The sequence below is a fragment of the Ascaphus truei genome, chromosome 3 (assembly GCF_040206685.1).
Source record: "Ascaphus truei isolate aAscTru1 chromosome 3, aAscTru1.hap1, whole genome shotgun sequence".
NCBI lineage: Eukaryota > Metazoa > Chordata > Amphibia > Anura > Ascaphidae > Ascaphus > Ascaphus truei.
The window spans coordinates 388,300,793-388,323,239 of record NC_134485.1 but is presented as its reverse complement, the minus strand read 5'-3'; the positions used below and the strand labels follow the sequence as shown (position 1 = coordinate 388,323,239).

The following is a 22,447-nucleotide window of genomic DNA, read 5'->3' as shown; positions in this document are numbered from 1 at the left end:
GGGCCTCGGAGACTGCCTGTGAATTTTTTTGTGCTTTTGCCTGCATAGTTCCTGCAAACAGCCTGAGCAACAAAACAAAGAATCACATGCAGCAGAGACCAGAATTAAAGGGATACACATCCAGGCAGAAAATCTACACTGCACTGAAGAAAGCCACAAAACCACAGATGGACTCTTTTCCCCAATCCCAAGAGGAGAGAGAGACTGCTAAAGCAGGTAAACCTTACTTGCCTATCACAATAATGTGTAATAAGGTTGTTGAAAAAGGGGCTTTGCCTTCCAGCCGTAGTCAGGGTTCAGGAAGTGAGTTAGCGCTCCAGAGGAGCTAGGCTTTGTTTATTGTTTTCTTAAAAAAAAATTGCGCTGAAGCAGTGAATACAGACAGTTACCCACGAGCTGTACTGATTCTGGAAGTAAAGGCTGCCACACCGCATAGGACTACCAGCTGTGAATGGAGTATATGCAGAAAAGTGTGAATATTGATGCAAGACTGTGCTAAAGCAGGGAAACTTATACAGACGGTGATCAACGTAAGGTACTGATTCTGGGAATTTAAAATGGCCACCCAGCTGAAGTCAAATACAGACTCTGCAAAAATGGGGAATAAAATGTGTTCCTGGTGTAAAGAACCCCACCACATGGAGCAGTGTCCCTCCAGTCCTTATTCAGACGATGAGAGTGAATGCATGCACAGTACTGTAATATTATAAAACTTACCCAAGGGAATAAAAAGTCTACAGAGATGCCTGTGAGGGCTGCGACCTCTACAAGCAAAATAGGCCCACTTGTAGGACTACCACAATTTGGGGTTCTAGCAAATACAGTGATAACAGTTGCAATAGTGCCTCCTGAGGTCAGGAAGAAAAATACACCTGATAGCCCCAAAATGGAGAACAAGATGCAGCGTTCCTCTAATGAACCCTACCCCACGGAAGAGTGGCCCTTCCAGTCCGATAAGGAGGAAGACATCTCTTACGGGGAACCCGAACCGAATCACACCCACAAAACACCCCAAGAATGGTGGGGGTGCCTGACCTCGGTACGAACTGAAAAGACCGCTCTCTATGATGATGAATGTGATCGGAAGGAGGAAGAGCGGGAACAGCAGATCGCTGAATATTTACGCTACCTAGCGCAACTGCAAGGAAAACATGGCGGATACAGTGAAGCTGCTGAAGTTTCAAATAAATACGGAGACCCCAGTATCCCCGATGGGACGGAGTTGTCAAAAACAAAAAGGCGGAAAAATAAAAAAGGGTCTTCACTTACCGTGGAGGAACAGACACATCTGCAGATCCCGCGGAGGAAAAGGGGGTCCGAAATGCCCTGCAGCCTAGAGAAAATGGAGAATTCGTCCCGCGGATGACCGAATATCCAAAGGGCCCAAGGCAGAAGTCGTGTACCCCAAAGAAGTGTCTGTCCGGTGCTAATAGTGAGAAACCCTAAACCAACCATACCAGGGAAGCGGAGCCGGAACCAATGAGTGACGATCCCTTGACCAGCCCTGAAGATGCCCTGAAACTTGCCAGGCGTGACTGTGATCTGATCCGGGAACAATTGAAACTGAAGAAAGATGATTACACAGAGCTACTGAAAAATAACATGAAGCTACTGTACAGAAGACTGTGCTCACGATGTACTCTTTGGCCAGGACAGAATTGGATGATCTCAAGACTGAGCTAGATACGGCAAACGCTACTATTACCGCCATGGATGAAAAGCAGAGTCAATCCGATAGAATGATTGCTAATCTGAAGCAGAAGTATGAGTTGGCACTGAAGGAGGTTACAGTCTTTCAGCAAGAGGTTCACAGTCTTCGCCTAGAACTGAAGGCCTCACAACAAAAGGTCAACAGTATCCGGACAGAGGTGGACGTATTCCAGAAGGAGGTTCACACTCTCCGCACAGCACTGGATGCCTCATACCAAGAGATCAGCAGTTGTCGCACAGAACTGGAAGTCTCTAAAAAGAACTTCACAGTCTCGCAGAGGAGCTGGACATCTCTCAAAAAACTAACCTCAGTCTTAATATGGATCTCAAAGTCTCTCAGAAGGAGCTTCAGACCCTCAACCTAGAGATGGAAGTCTCACACCAGGAGACTGTCATTCTCAAAGCAGATGTGCGTAAATGGAAAGAGGACTACATGGAGGCCCTGAAAATTACAGAGACTGCAAAAAGAGAAAACTTAAGACTGAAAGAAGAGAATTCTCATTTGACAGACCACGTCAAGGAAAAGAATGAAAAGCTGCACGAGCTTAAAGAAATAAATAAACTTTAAGGAAGCGGAAAAGTTTGAAGCAGAGCACCGACTGCAGAACCAACTGCAAGGTCTGCGTACGCACCTCAAGAATGCAGAGGAGAAGCAGCAAACTCTGCAGGAAGACAATCTGCAGGTTGCTAAAGAAGTACAAGTGCTGCAGGAACGCCTGATTACCCAGTATGGCCCCGCAAAGCAGCATGAGAAACTGAAGGCTACCCTGAGAATCACCAAAGCATTGCTAGAGGCCAAGCTTAGAGCCCACTTGACTCGACACAAGAGGGAGCACAAGAAGGCCCAGAAACTGAGACAAGTAACTGTGGCCCGAGCAAAGAAATTCACAGTGCTTCACAATATAATGAAAATGTGGAAGCAAGCTCAGAGTATGTACGTGAGGAGAAATTCCCTGAGAAGAGATTTGCAAGATGCCCTCAAAAACCAGGGATCTCTTGCTGATGAGATGACAGTACTACAAGGACAAGTATTGACCCTGACCAAGCATCAGTATCCCACAGCCACAAAAACCCATAGAAAAAAGGGTACAGTGAGAGCTAGGAACACCGCTCATCTGAAAAACAAGGTTGCAAAGTCTAAACCACCTAAGCAAGCACTAGCAAAACCTTCAACTGGCCAACAGGCAACACAAAAAGGTATACGTGCTGAATCAAACCCAGAAAAATCCTTAGCTGGTGAAGCAGAGAAGATAGGACGTTCTCTGGAAGTGGAGGTGGAATTGCAACTCAATCCCAAAGAAGCTGAACTGGCAACTCCGTTGCGTGGAGAAAGTGCAGAAAGACAGCTTCAAGAGCAGAACACTCAAAGGGCTATTCTTAACCGCTCTGCAACTGTCGCCATACAGTCTAGCTACAAAAAGATGAGCGCCTGTTACAAGGAAAATCTCATGACCATGCACTCAAAAAAAAACTATACTTGGAAAAAGTCCTCCTTGAGCGACTGAGGAGTGCTGAGCTCAAGCACCTTAGAGAGGAGACACAAATAAACTGGAGAAAGGGCTCCAATCCCAGCAGGACTGACGGTTCTCTACCTCCATCCACTCTGATTTAAGTCACAGAATGATCTCTAATGAAAGTGGAAGGATGGGCTTTGGCCGTGGCAAGCCCGAGCTTCCCATAAACAGGTGAGGTATGTAACAGGGAATTTATCCCTGTTCAGAATATGCCACTAATCCAGCAGTGTGTTGGTTAATTGGATCCAGCAGTTAACCAACTTCACCTGGCTAATAGAGGTTTGTTAGAAAAAGCCTGTTCCCAGAAACAGGAAGTAGATTTTCCTCAGTACACAAGGGTGCTGACAAGAGGAAAGAGGTCTTGAGCAGAAAGGCTCTGCTGAGATCAAGACACCCAAAGACCTTTATTCCTGGACACAGGGGACTCAGGAACCTACCAGAGACTGACATGAAGGACCACCTGCTTTAAGGTATCTCTTGAGACTTTGGGGAATAGGGTGATAATGGGATTATCCCTCCAGCCCTGGAGAAACGGACTGGGGAAGTAAATTAGCCCTTAAACAGGGATAGGTGTTTGTTGTTTTCAAATGTTTTGCTGTGTTAATAAGGGACAGGCGCAATAAAGCCTTATTTTAATTTCACCTTAAAACAGTCTCCATTGCATACCTCTGCACATGTCCTCTTACAATTGCCATGCATAGTTTTTACGTTACACTATGTCAATTTTTCTTGTTTGTTTCCACATATACACTTTATGAGTGTACGTCATCTGAACTTTATACAACAGTGGGATGTTCCCCAATCCAGTTTGAGAACTCTGAAAACTGTGTTTTGCCCAAGGAGAACTTGTTACAAATCCATTTCACTTGATAGACTTTTGGAGAGAGTCTATGGGGGCGATTCACAAAGCAGTGATAATTGCTTTTAAGAGTGATAAGTACCTTCACTGCAATATTGCCCGCAACGCAATTCACAAAGCAGTGATAACACTGCAGTATTGAGCCTAAAGGCATGTTTTCAGCCAAACACAGTCCGTGCTTAAAAAAGTCGTACGATCTGGCAAAAAAACGGAAAATGCGTTGTTTTTTGCCAGTGGTTGTGATTCACAAAGCAGTGAAAACTACATTGTACTTTAAAAGTTTAGCATTTCTTTTCACCAGCTAAAGGCTGGTGCAAAAGAGATGCAGACAGTGAGAAAAGCATTGTTTAAATTTTTTTCAGCACAGCATTGATACAATAGGCCGGCGGGGGTCCCCAGGTGATCCCTGCGGGAGTCCGGGGACCTCAGGTGATCTCCACGGGTGTCCAGGGACCTCGGGTGATCCCCATGGGAGTCATGCGGTGCCTGCTGGCCTGTGGTACCAATCCTGTTCCCAAAAAAACACAACAGCCAATACTTTTAAATAAATACACCCCCCAACCCCACCCCCATAACACATACAGTACAATAATGGTAAAAATTACTATTATCCAGATATGGATAATAGTGCATTTTCCAATTTAACATAAAACATTAAGCTGCAGAGATAAAGTAAATAAAACTTGCACTCACCCCTACCAGGCTGCCACGATGAAGGCCATCCTCATTCTCATCACCGTCCATGTCCTCCGTTGCCACAAACAATGCAATCAAAAATACAATCTAATGTTCCCAACCCCTTAGTCACTTAGCAGTTAGTAACTGCTACAGTAATTATCCCCAATCTGATTGGGTGTAGTAGACCATGTGACAGAGTTTTTTTGGGAAAGGATGTGATGTCATCCAAAGGGAGTCACATGGTCTACAACAACCAACCAGACCCTACCTGACCCTACCTGTCCTTCTAACTATCGACCTGTCTCCCTCCTGCCTTTTGCCTCCAAACTCCTTGAACGTCTTGTATTCTCTCGATTGCTACACTTTCTCAACACCTATTCTGTACTAGACCCTCTACAATCTGGCTTCCGCACTGCTCACTCTACTGAAACAGCCCTCACTAAAATAACTGACGACCTCCACGCTGCCAAAGACAGAGGTCATTACACTCTGCTCATATTACTCGACCTCTCTGCAGCATTCGACACCGTGGACCACCCTCTTCTCCTTCACATTCTCCATACTCTTGGTATTCGGAACAAAGCTTTATCCTGGATCTCCTCTTACCTCTCCCATCGTATCTTCAGTGTCTCTTTTGCTAACACCTCCTCCTCCTCTATTGATCTCTCTGTGGGGGTACCCCAGGGCTCTGTCCTGGGACCCCTTCTCTTTTCTCTCTACACACTCTCTCTAGGTGACCTAATCACATCTTTTGGGTTTAAATATCACCTCTATGCTGACGACACACAAATTTACCTTTCAACCCCTGACCTTACACCTGCTATACAGACCAAAGTTTCTGAATGCCTCTCTGGAATATCATCCTGGATGGCCATCCGCCGACTGAAACTTAACATGGCAAAAACAGAGCTCCTTATACTACCTCCCAAACCTGGCCCTACTACATCCTTCCACATTGCTATTGGAAATACGATCATTCACCCAGTAGCCCAAGCACGCTGCCTAGGGGTCACACTTGATTCCTCTCTCTCATTCTCCTCTCATATTCAAAACGTTTCTAAAACTTGTCGCTTTTTCCTCCGCAATATCACAAAGATACGCCCTTTCCTCTGTTACTCAACTGCCAAAACTCTGACTCAGGCCCTCATTCTCTCACGTCTCGATTACTGCAACCTCCTGCTGTCCGGCCTTCCTACCTCTGACCTGTCTCCCCTACAATCTATCCTAAACACTGCTGCCAGAATCACTCTACTCTTTCCTAAATCTGTCTCAGCGTTTCCCCTGCTGAAATCCCTCTCCTGGCTTCCGATTAAATCGCGTATCTCACACTCAATTCTACTGCTCACTTTTAAAGCTTTACATTCTTCTGCCCTCATTACATCTCAGCCCTAATTTCTCGCTATGCACCATCACGACTCTTGCGTTCTTCTCAAGGATGTCTTCTTTCTACCCCCTTTGTATCTAAAGCTCTCTCCCACCTTAAACCTTTCTCACTTTCTGCCCCACACCTCTGGAATGCCCTTCCCCTCAATACCCGACTAGCCCCCTCGCTATCCACCTTTAAGACCCACCTTAAGACACATCTGCTTAAAGCAGCATATGAGTAGCACTGGATAATCATGGACACATGACACAAAGCTTGGCCCCCTGCAGACGCACTTACTAGTATTCCCTCCTACTGTCTCTGTACGTTCTCCCTACCTACCAATTAGATTGTAAGCTCCTCGGAGCAGGGACTCCTTCCTTAATGTTACTTTTACAGTATGTCTGAAGCACTTATTCCCATGATCTGTTATTTATATTTGTTATTTATATGACATGTATTACTACTGTGAAGCGCTATGTACATTTTATGGCGCTATACAAATAAAGACATACATACATACATACATACATACAGATTGGGGATATAGTTCCCGCAATCTGATTGGCTGGAGTACCATTTGACAGCAGCCATGTTTCTTTTGGTGACATCATGTTAAAGGGAAAGAAAGCACAGCCATTCTGATTGGCTGGCTTCACTCCCTTTACATGACATCACAAAAAAAAAAAGACGCATGGTTTTCACAGACAATCAGAGACGTGTGAAGCATTTGCACTCAAATGTGATGTCACAGGCCTATAAAAGCCTGTGCAGCCTCCTTTGATGGCAAAAAGCCGAGGAGGGAGGACCTCCTCTTCCAATAAGATTACAAAGGCGTGCCGGATGAAGATGGATGAAGATGAAGAAGATACAGATGAAGAAGAAGATACAGAAGATACAGATGACAAAGAAGAAGATAGAAGACCCCGAAAGAGCCAAAAATGCTAGCTGCTAAGGTAATGATGCTGATTTAATATATATTTTTTTTAATAGTGTGCGGGAGCAGGGGGTTTTCTGAGCTGAACCGCTTTGATTTTTGGCTTTGAGTTAAAGGCCCCAGTATGGGGCATCGGATGCCAGTGTCGCCACCATTTTTAAAGCATCCGCGTCACATGACGTGGGACATTTAAATAATGGAGGAGATACTGGCACCCCATATCTGGTCCTGTAACTCGGGAAGCAGGGGGTCCCGAGGCTGAAACAATTGCGGTTCAGCTCAGGAGACCCCCTGCAGATGTATTAAAATGTATATTTAGACTGTTGAGCGCCTGTAAGAGCCATGCATGGAGACGCAGCATCTCCATGCAGCTCTTACTGGTTGCTTTTTTTCTATCAGCTTTCTCGCTTTAGAATTTTAAGTACGATAGCAAGAGGAAAAAACCCAGCTTGTGCGATCGGGTATGTTTTTGGCCGCAGGGACCAAAATGCGCTTCACTTGTTAGTGAATCCTGCGTTTGGCTTCATTTTTTTAAGTACGATCTCAAAACGCATATGCGCATGCAAAATCTCACTGCTTTGTGAATCACCGCCTATTAGAGATCCAGGCATCATACTGTATGTGTACTAAGGCGGATACCTGAAAGTGTTCCCAAATAACTTCTCCCCTCTGCACAGAACCAGCGTGCTAAGGGTTTACATCTGCTTTTGCTTAGTACTATGTTTTTCATCAACCCCACCCAATGGAATGTTAATGACCAAGGAGGACAAAGGACTTTGAAACCACAGCTGCATTCAATCTGAACCCCTTCAGACTGCTGACCCCTCTACATCCACAAAACACACACCAGCAACCCCCCTTTACACCTACTGCAGCCCCCCTGTAAACCCATACACTGCAAACACACACACACACACACACACAAAACACTCTGCACCTCTCCTCCATCCACAAAACACACACTGAAGATACACACTACAGCCTCCATCTGCACCCATAAAACACACACTGCAGACACACACTCAAACCAACAAAACAGACTCTGTCACCTCTACATCCGCAAAACACACACCAGCAGCCCCCTATCTACACCCACGGCAGCCCCCCTGTAAATCACACACTGCAGATGCACACACGCACACACACACACCAACAAAACACTGCACCCCTCCTCCACCAACAAAACAAACACTAAAAACACACACATTTTGCAGCCCCCCGGTACACTCACAAAACACACACAGCAGACAAAAACAACAAAACAGACCCTGCTGCCCCCTGTACACCCACAAAACACACACCAACAGAAGACACACACACCAACAAAACACTCTGCTGGCCCCCTTTACAACCACAAAACAAACAAACCTTTCCCTTCACTATTGAAGCTCTCTGTAGGAAGGGTGGGGGAGGAGTCAGTGCCTTGCTGGTGCCTCCTGTCCAATCACCTTCCCTGTCTGAGAGCTGATCTCACTCTTTATGAATGAGAACTGAAAGCTGATTGGCTGAAACACTTGGCAGGGTGTCAAAAATTCCAGGTCATTACTGATTGGATAATGTGAATAAAACAGATAATGCGCTCATTAGTGGTATATAGAGGTTAAGTGATATTGTGAACAAAGTAATATACAACCTTTATAGGGAGGTTTTATGCTGCAGTTTCTAGGGGATGGCTTAGCTGTCCAACTAATGCAGAAAAAAAGAGAAAAACAGCGCAAAAAAACCTCATGGTGTAGTATTTAAAGAATATTTATAAGATAAAAAAGGGTGATTATTGCACGTACATCAAGAAAAAGCATATATCAACAGGACATGTTTTGGACATGTTACCACTCTTGAAAACTGCTCCGTGTGGGCTCACTGTCTCTCTGGGTGGTCCTCTTATCCTCAGTAGCCGTCCCAACGAGGGGTGCACACCTCGTGAGGGATTCGCCCCACAGTGTGAGTCTGCTAAAAAGCGTTAGTCTCTGATCTCCAGCGGGTCACTCGGCGGGAAGTTCAAACCTCTGTGAGGGATCTCCCATCAGCTGTGATCGTGGCAAACGCTATGATCACACAGGCCGTTCCGGGTTGAGCCGCAGTCGTCCTGACGTCATCAGACGGCGCCCTTGTATCACTCCCGCCTGCTCGCGGATGGTGAAAGCGCTGAATGTCCAATAACTTGTGAAGGAAAATATGCTAAATGGAAACCGCAATGGGTATTGAATACCTTATCAATACCCATTGCGGTTTCCATTTAGCATATTTTCCTTCACATGTTATTGGACATTCACCGCTTTCACCATCCGCGAGCAGGCGGGAGTGATACAAGGGCGCCGTCTGATGACGTCAGGACGACGGCGGCTCAACCCGGAACGGCCTGTGTGAGCATAGCGTTTGCCACGATCACAGCTGATGGGAGATCCCTCACAGAGCTTTGAACTTCCCGCCGAGTGACCCGCTGGAGATCAGAGACTAACGCTTTTGAGCAGACTCACACTGTGGGGCGAATCCCTCACGAGGTGTGCACCCCTCATTGGGACGGCTACTGAGGATAAGAGGACCACCCAGAGAGACAGTGAGCCCACACGGAGCAGTTTTCAAGAGTGGTAACATGTCCAAAACATGTCCTGTTGATATATGCTTTTTCTTGATGTACGTACAATAATCACCCTTTTTTATCTTATAAATATTCTTTAAATACTACACCATGAGGTTTTTTTGCGCTGTTTTTCTCTTTTTTTCTGATTGGATAATGCCCAGAATTTTAACCAATCAGAGAGCAGGGATTTCATTAATGCCAAGAATTTACCAGCTTTAGCCTATAATTCCTGGTAAAACATTTGTTAAAAAAATAAATATTCAAGATTCAGAGACATTTTCTGCACACCATAGGCTTTTTAGTCTTTATATCACTGTTTGTCACGGATAACTAATGTCTATTTTTAAGTACAGCGCTATAATTGTGTCACATTTTTTCACACATGAAATGTATTAAATAATAATGCAGAACAGATGGAATTATAAATGAAAAATAATGATTTTGAAAGTATTTTATTCGGAGGTTTCTGTTTTGAGTTTAGCAGTTCATCCAACTGTTGTTCTTTAGTTGACGTGTAACTGTATTAGTTTTTGTGCTGAATTCGTACTGATTGGGTCCATTGAAGAAATACAGAAATCCTATTAAGAAACAATAGTTATGATTATTTGAAAGCATTTCAAATATTGATATGACTTAATGGATTCTCAAAATATCAACAAAAAAATATGACAAACTGCATTTAAAAAAAAAAGTAACATAATTCATTTGATTGGTTATCTAGCATACAATTATAGATTTAGTATTAATGATTAGGGCATTTGTGTTTGCTGAATTAAATCTAATCTTTTAAGATATTTTTTTTTACTTACCGTTTGACTGGAAAGCAGCATGAACTTTCTGTCCAATCCCTGGGAAGTCCTCACTTATTTTTCTGGGAGAAGTTTTGTCCATAAGTTGTTTCTCTTCATCGTAACTGCGAAAGAAAAGGTTTAATTTAAATAAAATGGCGCCTCACAGAAATACAAATGAATGGACTTACCACTGTTTAGTAAATATGGCACATTGAGCTCAAACAAGAATTTACTCAAAACAAAAGTAAAAGCTTGTCATGACAACAAACAACGCTATTCGTAATCGTAGCGCCACCCGTTTCGATCTACCTGTGGACTTCTTGATCTGGTAGGTAGAGGGGCAGAGTAGTGTCGAATGTTCATTGAAGTTAGACTCCTTGCAGATATTTCTCCTCGTGGTCAGACTTCAATCGTGAAGCGGAACACAACCCAGCGGGAACCATAACTCAGAGTGGACCTTAGTTTACATTTATAGTATTGTGAGGATTTATGTTTTGGACACTAGAGCACTTGAGAGAAGTAACACATTTTAGAAACACTGAGAACAGGCCAGAAGAAGTGGTAAACTACTGCAAAATGCCGCCCCCCCCGCTTCTCTTAGATACGTGTTCGTTTGGAGGATGCTCCTGCGAAGATATTAGACCCTAACTACAAATGGCTTCTTATATTGCATGAGTCTCTTTTATAGTATGTTCAAATGTAATCTGCACTCTTTGTGTCTATGGTGTAGGGGTCATTACACTTTTTCATAGGATTATTCTATTTGTTTTAAATGTTGTCCTTTCCCTTCTTTCCATTTTATGCGTGTATGTTATAAACAGTTAGCATTTTGTGACATACAGTATATGATCTCAAGTAAACTTTTTTGATCTTGGACTTTCAATAATTTAGACAAAAAATAAGGATGGAGGCACACAAGTACTGCTGCAACAAGTTGCTGAGTTTTACTGCATGCAATAGCATGTCATAGCAGAGCTACAATATTACGTTTCGGGGCCCTGCGTTTAGAAGAATTTAGTTTGCATGTCATCACTGTGTGAATCTGGACAATTCACTTTATTTCCTTGTGTCAGATGTCTGTTACACTGTACTTTGTTTTTGGACCAAGAATTAATTCCCTATTTTACTGTATACATCACTGCTTACAGTATGTCATTACTATAAAATATTTATAAATGTCAGTGGTTTAACTCAAACCCTTCAAAAACTTACCTGTACAGATGCAGCGGCCATTATTCGAACAAATCACAGCGCCGTTTTTGTGTGCGCTGCTGTACTCCACGCGGCATCAATGCTGCCAATCACGCTAGGCACACGTGTTTATTGCGGTTGCTATGTTTGGATTTCATGGATTGTGTGCAATTAAATGCAATGAAATAAATGAATTGTAATGTGTACAGTACTGTGCTACTGTGCTACTGTGTCAATTTCAGGTGTTTAAAAACCAGAACACTAAAATGCCATTTCCTGCCCTCGCGTCTTAAGGAGGTACGGTTGGAAGAAATCACACGCCATGACATGGGTATTCCGAAATATATACCGCGTCAAGTGTTTCAATAATGGCCGCTGCATCTGTATGTTAAAGGACATGTTAGAAAGGTTAAAAAAAAAAAGTATTTGGATACTGGTCTTACCTCCAATAATTATCATCTACAAAGAAATATGTTTTCCCTGTTTCTTCATTATTCACAGCGGCATCAATTCTCTTTACAGTTTGTGGAAATCCCAGTTTGTAGATGCTCTTAGGAAAATCCTTTACAATGTCAGATCCATTCAGTGCCCAATATCTAGTTCCTAAGCAAAACATAAATATATTAAGCAAAATATTAGAATATTTATGCTTTAATATAATACTTGATAAGATCTACATAAATTAATAATTCTAACACGTGCATCTAAAAAGTGCTCTCGATTGTACATGTTGAATTTAGACAAAAGTGTACATCAGATAGGTATAAAGATAGAAAACAAAATTACCTTTAAAGAGAAGAACCTGATCCTTTTCTTGACATTCATAGGCAGCCTCAATGTCAGATGGGAGTGAGGGCCAGAACGACTTGATTAAATGATGCTCAACTTCTGAATTCTGAGGAACTTTGTGCCAAACATTTCTCATATAAAGAAAAATATGCAGGTTCAAAAGAGTGTTGACTTATCTAAACATCAGAACAATACCTTAAAATTACATTTTGTGGTTTTCTTCTTTGTTTTTAACGTTTTCATGTCTAATTATTGGTAGTTTTAAAAGCAACATCTTTTAAGAATATTTTGAAATTGAAAAAGAGAACTACAAGTAATTAATGCGATTTTATAATCTAACTAATTTTCTCTCTCTAATTAGTATTAATGAAGGGTATATTCTGTTACTTGCTTTATAATTGTAAGTTTATTCACATTAACATTTTACCAGGATTGCAAATAAGATTTATTCACTATTTCCTCCGATTTAAATGAGAGCCTTCAAACCATTCTGGCCCATATTTTCTAAGCAGTTCTACATTTATAATTAAATCCATGTTGCAGGTCCGTTTCATTTTGCCAGGTTACGACAGATCCAATGTGATCATTCTTCCTGTAATTATACAGGTAAATAAGAATTTTAACCCAAGTTAGTGTTAGGACCTGCTTCGGTCATGCCTTGTAAGTGGCAGCAGGCTTAAGACGCTTTGGCCAAAGGGTTAAACTAAACCCTTTTTACAAGAGATATATAGGTATTGCACTGTGTATTTTTGTCACAATGGAAGTAGCTTTGGGCATTTTTGTTCTTTGTTCTATTGTGATATACCCATGAACATCAGCAGTGTCAAGGGCTGATCTTCGGCTGGAGTGGATCCCAGTGGCAGGAAGAGCAGGGAGCGTGTTCGGGGTCACAAGCAGAGGTCGGAGGCAGGTGGCAGACAGCGTGGTCGGGGTCACAAGCAGGTCGGAGGCAGGTGGCAGATAGCGCAGTCAGGGTCACAAGTAGATGTCGGCAACGAGGATACTGGGACAGGATAATTGCAATAGCAACAGCAGTAAACACAAGAACCTAGCAGGAGCTGCGGAACCAGTATAAACAGGTACTGACAGACAAGAAGAGGAAGTTTATATAGGCAGGTTGAGAGTAGAGCACAGGTGCAAAGGTGTCAGGTTAAAGGGTCTGAAATTTTCCTTGAGAGAGCTAGCAGAGCAGAAGCAAACCCGGTGCACAAGTATGGGTACTGCAGCCTTAGAATATGACATTTCTCCCCCGTCCCATGAGCGTTCTCCGGACGATCCTTCCTAGGCTTGTCTAGATATTTCTGGTAGAAAGCTCTGACTAGTCGTGGGGCATGTACAAAATCTTTGTGTTCCCAGGACCTCTCCTCTGGGCCATAGCTCCACCAGTGGACCAGGTACTGTAGTCTCTCTCATTGTAACCTGGAGTTCAAAATTCTCTCCACAATGAATTCTTCTTCGTTATCCACCAAGACAGGATAAGGGGGAGGAAGACTTTGTCCAGGAAATGGATTCTCTTGGAATGGTTTCAGCAGAGAGATGTGAAAAACCAGGAGTATTTGAACAGCCTCTGGGAGTTCTAAAGGACACTGGATTTATCAATACAGTAATGTGGAATGGCCCAATATATTTTTGTCCCAATTTAATGGTTGGAACTTTCAATCATAAATTTCTTGCTGAAAGCCAGACCTTATCCCCAACGGGAAACTCTGGGGAGGGTCTTAGGTGTGGTCTGCTGCTCTTTTGTACCGTACTTGAGCCTCATGGAGTGTCTCTTTGAGGGTCTCCTGGACGGCTCACAGAATCTCAAGTTTCTCCGTAACTGCCGGAATAGGACCCAAAGATGGAAAACAAGGAATAAAGGTAGGATGAAATCCAAAGTTTGAGAAGAATGGACTCTTTTGTGTCGATGCATGATGTGAGTTGTTGTACGAAAATTCAGCTAGAGGTAGAAAGTCAATCCAGTCATCTTGGACGTGGCAAACAAAACACTGTAAATATTGTTCCAAAGTCTGGTTTGTCCTTTTGGGCTGGCCATTCGTTTGTGGATGAAAGCCCGACGATAAATTTAATCAAATTCCTAGAGAGGAACAAAAAGTTCTCCAAAATCTTGAAGTGAATTGAACCCTTCTATCAGATACAATTTAATCTGGAGCCCTGTGAAGCCGGAATACGTCTTTCAGGATCAACTTGGCTGTCTGGGCTGCAGAAGGAAGATTCTGTGCAGTAATGAAGTGAGCAATCTTTGTAAGTTGATCCACTACTACTGTACAAGAATTGTATCATGTCCACTTGATCTGGGTAGGTCAACAATAAAATCCATTGATTTGGACCCCCAAGGACGAGTAGGAATTGGAAGAGGCTGTAGGAAACCCACAGGGGATGCTCGAGGAGTCTTGGTCCTAGCACAGGTCTCACAGGAGAGGACATAGTCTTTAACATCTTGTGATATTTTAGGTCACCAAAAAGAGCTGGACAACAGTTCCTGTTTCGTGAGGACACATGGGTGACAGGCAAGTCGGGAGTCGTGCATTCATTGGAGCACTTCTAATCTTACCTCTTTAGAGACAAACAGATGGTCCTTACAGTTCTACAGACCATCACTTAGAAATAGTTCAGCTTCTGGTGAAGGTTTATTAAAAAAAGGATCGTTTGAGTAGGCTCCCTTCATTCATGCGAGGAGATCTGCGGAAAACGTAACTCCCAATAAATCTTCTTTGGTAGAATAGTTCCTTCTTGCGCTTTATCTGAAAAAGGATTAGGTAATAACCGTGAGAAGGCATCAGCCTTCCCATTCTTGGAGCCAGGGCGGTTAGAGATGTGTAACTGAAATCTTGCAAAGAATAGCACCCACTTGGCTTGTCGTTCAGACAGCCTCTTTGCAGATTGAATGAATTCTACGTTCCTGTGATCCATAAAGACGATTACTGGGTGATTGACCCCCTAAGTAAATGCCACCACTCTGAGAATGCAGCTTTTATCGCCAAAAGTTCCTTGTTTCCGAGTCATAATTTCTTTCCGCTGTTTACATTTGGTATGAATAGAAAGTGCAAGGATGAAGGAGCATCTTGTGTACAATTCTTTGTGAAAGGATGGCACCAACAGCGGCGTCGGATGCGTCCCCTTCCATGACAAATGGTAGTTCTGGATGTGGATGAATGAGGATAGGGGCAGATGTGAAAAGTGACTTCAACAGTCCAAATGCTGCATCCGCTTCAGGAGACCATTTGAAAGGGAAATCTTTCCATGTGAGTCGGGTGATTGGGACAATAATGCCAGAATTTTTTTTAATATAAAGTCTATAGAAATTAGCAAAGCCCACGAATCTCTGAATGTCCTTCTCATTTCGAGGAGTTGGCCATTCCACCACTGCTTGAATTTTTCCTGAGTCCATACTCAAACCCTCTGGGGAGATGATGTAACCGAGAAATTGCATGCTGGTCTTTTCAAATTAGCATTTTTCTAATTTGATGTACAATTTATGCTTTCGAGAGGCTCTAGGAAGATCGGGACATGTTTCTGGTGATCCATGATGTTATCTGAGAAGACTAGGATATTATCCAGGTATGCCACTACGAATTGGTCCAGTAACTCTCGGAGAACATCATTGATTAAATGCTAAAAAGTAGCAGGAGCATTACAGAGTCCAAAAGGCATCACTAGGTATTCATAGTGCCCATAACAAGTCCGGAAGGCTGTCTTCCATTCGTCAACCCGGTCAGATGCGGACCAAATTATACGCCCCTCGGAGATCTAATTTGGTAAAGATCTTTGCTGACCGAATTCGTTCCAATAGTTAAGAAATCAGAGGTAATGGATACCTGTTCTTCACTGTGATCTTATTTAGTTCCCGATAGTCAATGGAGGGACGGAGAGAACCGTCTTTCTTTCCCATGAAGAAGAGAGCAGCGTCTGCTGGAGAAGTGGAAGGCCAGATGAAACCCTTCGACAGGTTCTCCTATAAGTAGTCGTTGAAGACCTTCAATTCTGGTTTGAGATTAAATGATTCTTCCAAAAGGAATGGCAGCACCCGGTTATAATTCACTGGGGCAGTCGTAAGAACGATGTTGGGGAAGCGTATCCGCGTTCTTCTTGTCACACACATCCAAAAACTCAGAGTATGGAGTTGGCAATAGATTATCTGGGGACGAGGACATCTTATGTATTCCCACACACTCTGGTATAGGAGTTTTAGGTAGGTAGGCTAGCTCACAGTGCTCCGAGAGAATTATGAGTATCTTGATCTTCCAGTCAATCAATGGGTTGTGGATCATGAGCCATGGAATTCCCAGAATCACTGGAAACAAAGGCGAAGGCTTGAGACTAAATTAAATCTTCTCCTGGTGATTGGGCTCCATGATTAGTGTTAAATTACTTGTTTCATGGGTAACAGGTCCAAGGTCAAGGGAGAACCGTCAACGACTTCCATCCTTTCTGGCGATTCCTTGGCTATAAAGGATACCGAATGGTTCTTGGTGAATTCTATGTCCATAAAATTCCCTGCCGCCCCTGAGTCACCCATTACTGTGGTTGAAAAAGATGTGTTCCCTCCTCGATTATAATAGGGACCAGGAGGTGGGGATGTAGAGAAGGAGGGTTATCTTTATTTTGAAAAGCAGAGAAAACAGTGTTTGAAATGGCATGCAGCTGATTTCTCCTAGGGCTCTGGAAAGAAGACCGTCTGGACTTATTTGGGCAATCGGCGAGATAGTGTCCCCCATTTCCGCAATACAAACAGAGATCTTCTGTTCGGCGTCTATTCCTTTTTCCAGTTGAAACAATGTGTTTACTTGCATCAGCTTTTCCTCGGTCTCCCTGGAAAGCCTTGAGGTGCTGACATCTCTGACCCGAAGTTGTTTGGCATGAACCCTGTCTCTCCTGTCGTCTATCTGTAAGCCTTTGATCGATTTGAATGCATAAACGGACACATTTTTCAAATCACTCTGGAGGCACCACCCTAGCCAGTTCCTCTTTAATTTGCTCTGAGAGATCCAGCCAAAAATTATATCTCTGGGCAGCCTCATTCCACTCAGTATCAGTAACCCATCTGCGGAACTCAACGGCGTACTCAGCTATTGAATTTTTTCCTTGCCGAAGATTGTTCAGAGTTGCCTCAGCGGTTGCACCACAGTTTGGTTCATCAAAAATCAGACTCATGGCTTCGATAAATCCCTCCAGATCCCTTAGTAGTGGGCTATCCTATTCTAACATAGGGGAGACCCAAGCAAGGGCCTCATCCTTGAGCAGGGTTATGATCAGTCCAAACTTGGTTTGGTCGGTATTATAGATGGTGGACTGGAGCTTAAACACAAGTCTGCATTGATTAAGGAAAGCCCGTAATGATTGTTTTTCCCTCAAAATTTTCCCGGAAGGGATACACGGGGCGCGGTTTGCACAGGCACATTGTTTTGAACAGATGCGGTGATTAAAGCTGCATGTAGTTCACGTTTTTCAGATTCTGTGGCGGCGGCTCATTTGTCAGAGTGGATGGCAATTTCTTCCAAGCGGGCAACACGTTCTTCCCAGTGGGTACCATGTTCTTAAACACGACCAAGACGGTTGAAAATATGTTCTTAGAAACCAACCATGATATGTTGCAAGTTATTAATCGTCCGAGCCTGGGTCAAGTTTGTTCCGGCAGGATCCCTGGTAGGGCCTGTTTATTCTGTCAAGGGTTGATCTTCAGCTGGAGTGTATCCCAGTGGCAGGAACAGCAGGAAGCGTGGTCGGGGTCACAAGCAGAGGTCGGAGGCAAGCAGCAAATAGCATGGTCAGGGTCACAAGCAGAGGTCGGAGGCAGGCAACAGATAGCGTGGTCGGGGTCACAAGCAGAGTTCGGCAATGAGGAGACTGGAACAGGATTAAACAGCAGTAAACACAAGAACCTAGCAGTAGCTGAGGAACCAGTATAAACAGGCACTGACAGACAGGAAGAGGAAGTTTATATAGGCAGGCTGAGAGTAGAGCACAGATGCAGAGGTGTCAGGTTACAGGGTCTGGAATGTTCATTGAGAGAGCTAGCAGAGCAGCAGCAATCCCGGTGGACAAGTATGGGTACTGCTGGCTTAGAACATGACAAGCAGCATAGGTTTAAGTTTTCAACTAATTTTCAATTAATGGTGAGTTACTTGGTATGTTGTGTTGTTGATCACAACCTCAATTATGCATGTTACCACCTAACTCTATACTACATGGCTGTTGTGCTGTCAATCCAGAGAGTGGTAATATTGAGAGATTTAATACAACAGACTATAAAATAGCCATCTCTGTTGGAATATACAACTAACAGGCTACAAAATAATTATAGATTTTGTAGATAGATACACTGAACTAGATTGCCGTGTGAATTTTATATATAATTTATATCACATGATAATTAACATTAGAATTCAGCTGTATTCTATCATGGTTGTGTAAGTAGCAGCGTTCTTACCCTACCCCCTGGTATATATTTTTAAAAAAACAATAATACACACAATAAATATATGACAACTTAATTTGCACGTGTAGACTTATCTTAATTGTGGGTATATTAAATGTATCATATGAGAGCAAAAAGGACCCAGTCTTCCAGCACTCTGTCACAACAAATGTAGAATTGTAAATTTAAAATACTTTATTAATAACCAAGAATAAAAAATAGGGTGTTAAAACGTAATTAAACGGTGTATTATAACAGCACTTGACTGTATCCTTCATAACCCATCCGAGGTTAGGTGGGTAGATATAGTAATAAGAGCCCTTATAGATATTCGGGATCAAGGCGCTATATGTTATAGCTTCCTAAAAGATATAGGAGATGGGTCTATTGGAGCTCACTAAGAGGTTGATCTCAGTATTAGTGTATCAGTGCATGTGTTACGCACTCAAATGATATACCAATAATGTAAGCGTTCTATGGCATAGTAAGCGACAGGTTAGACCATATCTGCCCCTGCTTGAAATAGCGCTGCTCGCTTGATAATCTCGCTAACATTAAAGGTGCTAGGTCTATGGTGGAATCATATTGTGCCCACAAATGAAATAAAGCGCAGGCTAATAAGCAAACAAAAGGTAAGGTATAATTTCGTTGGCATTGATCAGGTGTGTAATTTATATACCATGGACACCTATACTGCAGAAAAGTAATTGATGCAGACCACCATATGTGCTGCTGATATGTCGTAGGGTTTATGGGTGTGCTCTTAATCCACAGAGCTCACCTATATTATCAGTTGAGTATGGCTGCATCAATATTGAGCTTAATGGTGCAATGTGATTTCCAGTCGTACATTAGCCATTCTGTTAGAATCCACATGAATACACCTAGTGCACATTCATAGTCACTGATCCCAGGGCTGAGTGATGTGGTGCATGAAGGAGGCGGCTATTATTAAAGCAACCTCCACTGTAATTGTGGTGGCTAGAGCTGGTATCAACACTGTTAACTGCTCAAAAGTTAGTCTGCCAGTATTCGGTGAGTACACTGACAAAATGCCAACAGTGTCAACCGATAGGTAAAGCGGGTGTATGTGGGGTTGCTGATGGGATGAAAAACATTTTAAGATCACCCCACCCCCCTTTTTTTGTCCCTTGATGACAGATAAATACCTAATACCAGTTTGTGGGGGGGGGGGCGGTCTACCTGTGAATCGCATGGTCCCCTATATCAGCGCTGATCTTGGTTATATCAGCGCTGATATGCTCGAGGACCTGCCTGTCTGTGAGTGAGTAGACCCTGTGAGGTAGTAGGATCCCGCGGTACAGTGACACAGCGCGATCTTAGGTAAACATACACGCCGGGGGAAACCACAAGTCTAACAACGCGGATCAATATCCATCAGCTGTTGTGTTCAAATCAACCGGTTTCCCGCGTGTGCAGGAGAGAAAATGCCGACGCGCGCGTTTCACGTAGTGAACGCTTCTTCAGGGCCGTAGGGGGAGGTCCCTGCGTGTAGAGGTATGTTTATATAGCCAAGATGGAATTGCCTGTTTCCTCACTTAACCCCTTCATTACTGCTGCATGGCGGATATAATATCCCACTACCATAAGTGCACTGTGTGTGGCTTGCATACTCGTAACTGCCTTGATGCCAGATTCAGGGTGCCCACTAATTTGTTGCAATAGTGTCAAATCAGTTGCAACATCACATTGGGCTGAATAGCTGTGGCTGCAATACTGTTTATATATGTGATGTGTTACTGTTGTAACTACTCACATAGGCTAGGGGATTAGTGTTGTAAGCTTTAATATTCATGGTTGAAAGTGATGGTTGGTCACTAATAGTAAGGGTATATCTATGAGTCTAGATAGTACCAAATGCTAATACACTGTATTCCATTGATTGAATAAAACGAAAAATAAAGTAATGTAAGCACACTGTGTCGTTGTTTCATTGAATGTATGAGGTTTATTCTGATGTTTGATGGCTGATATAAGGGGAGGGGGGGGAGGGGACTGGACATAGGGCATGTGGGGATTATATGAAGGGGCTAAACACAAACCCCTCATTGAGTCCAAGTGGGCTTAGTGTTCCCAAGGTATAAATCCACCTGGACTCGATCTTTAATAGTTCGTTGTCCCAATCCCCGCGTCTGATTCCTGGAGAAAATTGGTCTATCCCCATGAAACTCATGGCTTTGAGATCCCCAGGTTGGCACCTGTTGGCATGATTGGCCACTGGAGTGTCTAGTTTGTTCCGGATAGAGCCTACGTGTTCAAGTATCCGTGTTTTTAGGGGACGGCGGGTTTTGCCCACGTACTTTTTCCCACATTTGCATGTTCCCATGTAAATCTCTCCCAGTGTATTGCAATTAATGAATTTGCGTATGTCAAAATGCTTCCTGTTGTTATAGTTACTGAAGGTTTTAGAAACTGTCATATACTGACAGGCCTTACACCTTTGGCAGTGGTAATTGCCGTTTATACGAGGTGGTAGCCAGGTGGCCCTTGGTGTTGCCACATTGTAGTGGCTATGAACCATGTACCAGATGGTCTCTCAGATTTTTGGCACGTCTGCTGACCATTGCTGGAAAAGTTGGTATGGAGTCGCATAGGTCTTCATCCGCCCTGAGTATATGCCAGTGTTTTTGTAAGATTTCCCTAGCCACCCTCCATTGTTTGTTGAAGGTGCCTATGAATATAACTGTTCTTTGTTCTGGCTGCGTTCTTTTGTCCATAACCAGTTTTGATCTGGCTTTGTGCCTTGCCCATTTGTATGCTCTTTTAATTGTTGTCTGACTGTATCCCCTTTCAGTGAACCTCTCCTTCATGTCCCTCGCCTTTTCCTCGAAGTCTTCATCCTTGCTGCAGTTTCTTCTTAGGCGAAGAAACTGCCCCACCGGTATCCCCCTAATGAGTGATTTGGGGTGATGACTACTGGCTAAGAGTATGCTGTTTGTGGCTGTTTGTTTACGATATATACTCGTTTCAAGATTGCCGTTGTCATCCTTTGTAATCAGTAGGTCAAGGAAGCAAATTTGTTTACAGTATTGCAGCCACAGCTATTCAGCCCAATGTGATGTTGCAACTGATTTGACACTATTGCAACAAATTAGTGGGCACCCTGAATCTGGCATCAAGGCAGTTACGAGTATGCAAGCCACACACAGTGCACTTATGGTAGTGGGATATTATATCCGCCATGCAGCAGTAATGAAGGGGTTAAGTGAGGAAACAGGCAATTCCATCTTGGCTATATAAACATACCTCTACACGCAGGGACCTCCCCCTACGTGCCCTGAAGAAGCGTTCACTACGTGAAACGCGCGCGTTGGCATTTTCTCTCCTGCACACGCGGGAAACCGGTTGATTTGAACACAACAGCTGATGGATATTGATCCGCGTTGTTAGACTTGCGGTTTCCCCCGGCGTGTATGTTTACCTAGGATTGCGCTGTGTCACTGTACCGCGGGATCCTACTACCTCACAGGGTCTACTCACTCACAGAAACAAAAATAAAAACCGGGCGCTTCTTAGACTAAAATGAAACAATATGTGGTCTATACAGTGCAAGTGACAGTGATATGTAAATTTTTAAATATATATCATATAATAT

At 43.3% G+C, this 22,447-nt stretch overlaps 1 protein-coding gene across 1 annotated transcript in view; it reads right to left on the bottom strand.

The window, feature by feature from the left end:
* Window positions 1-10,078: 10,078 nt before the first annotated feature.
* Window positions 10,079-22,447, bottom strand: part of LOC142490307 (matrix metalloproteinase-18-like) — a 56,233-nt gene continuing 43,864 nt past the window's right edge. Inside the window, exons 7-10 of the mRNA XM_075592420.1 lie at window positions 12,411-12,544; window positions 12,068-12,227; window positions 10,452-10,555; window positions 10,079-10,220 (exon numbers count right to left, since the gene is read on the bottom strand). Coding sequence (XP_075448535.1) covers window positions 10,120-10,220; window positions 10,452-10,555; window positions 12,068-12,227; window positions 12,411-12,544 — 499 coding nt within the window. The 3' untranslated portion in view covers window positions 10,079-10,119. The remainder of the gene's footprint in view (window positions 10,221-10,451; window positions 10,556-12,067; window positions 12,228-12,410; window positions 12,545-22,447) is intronic.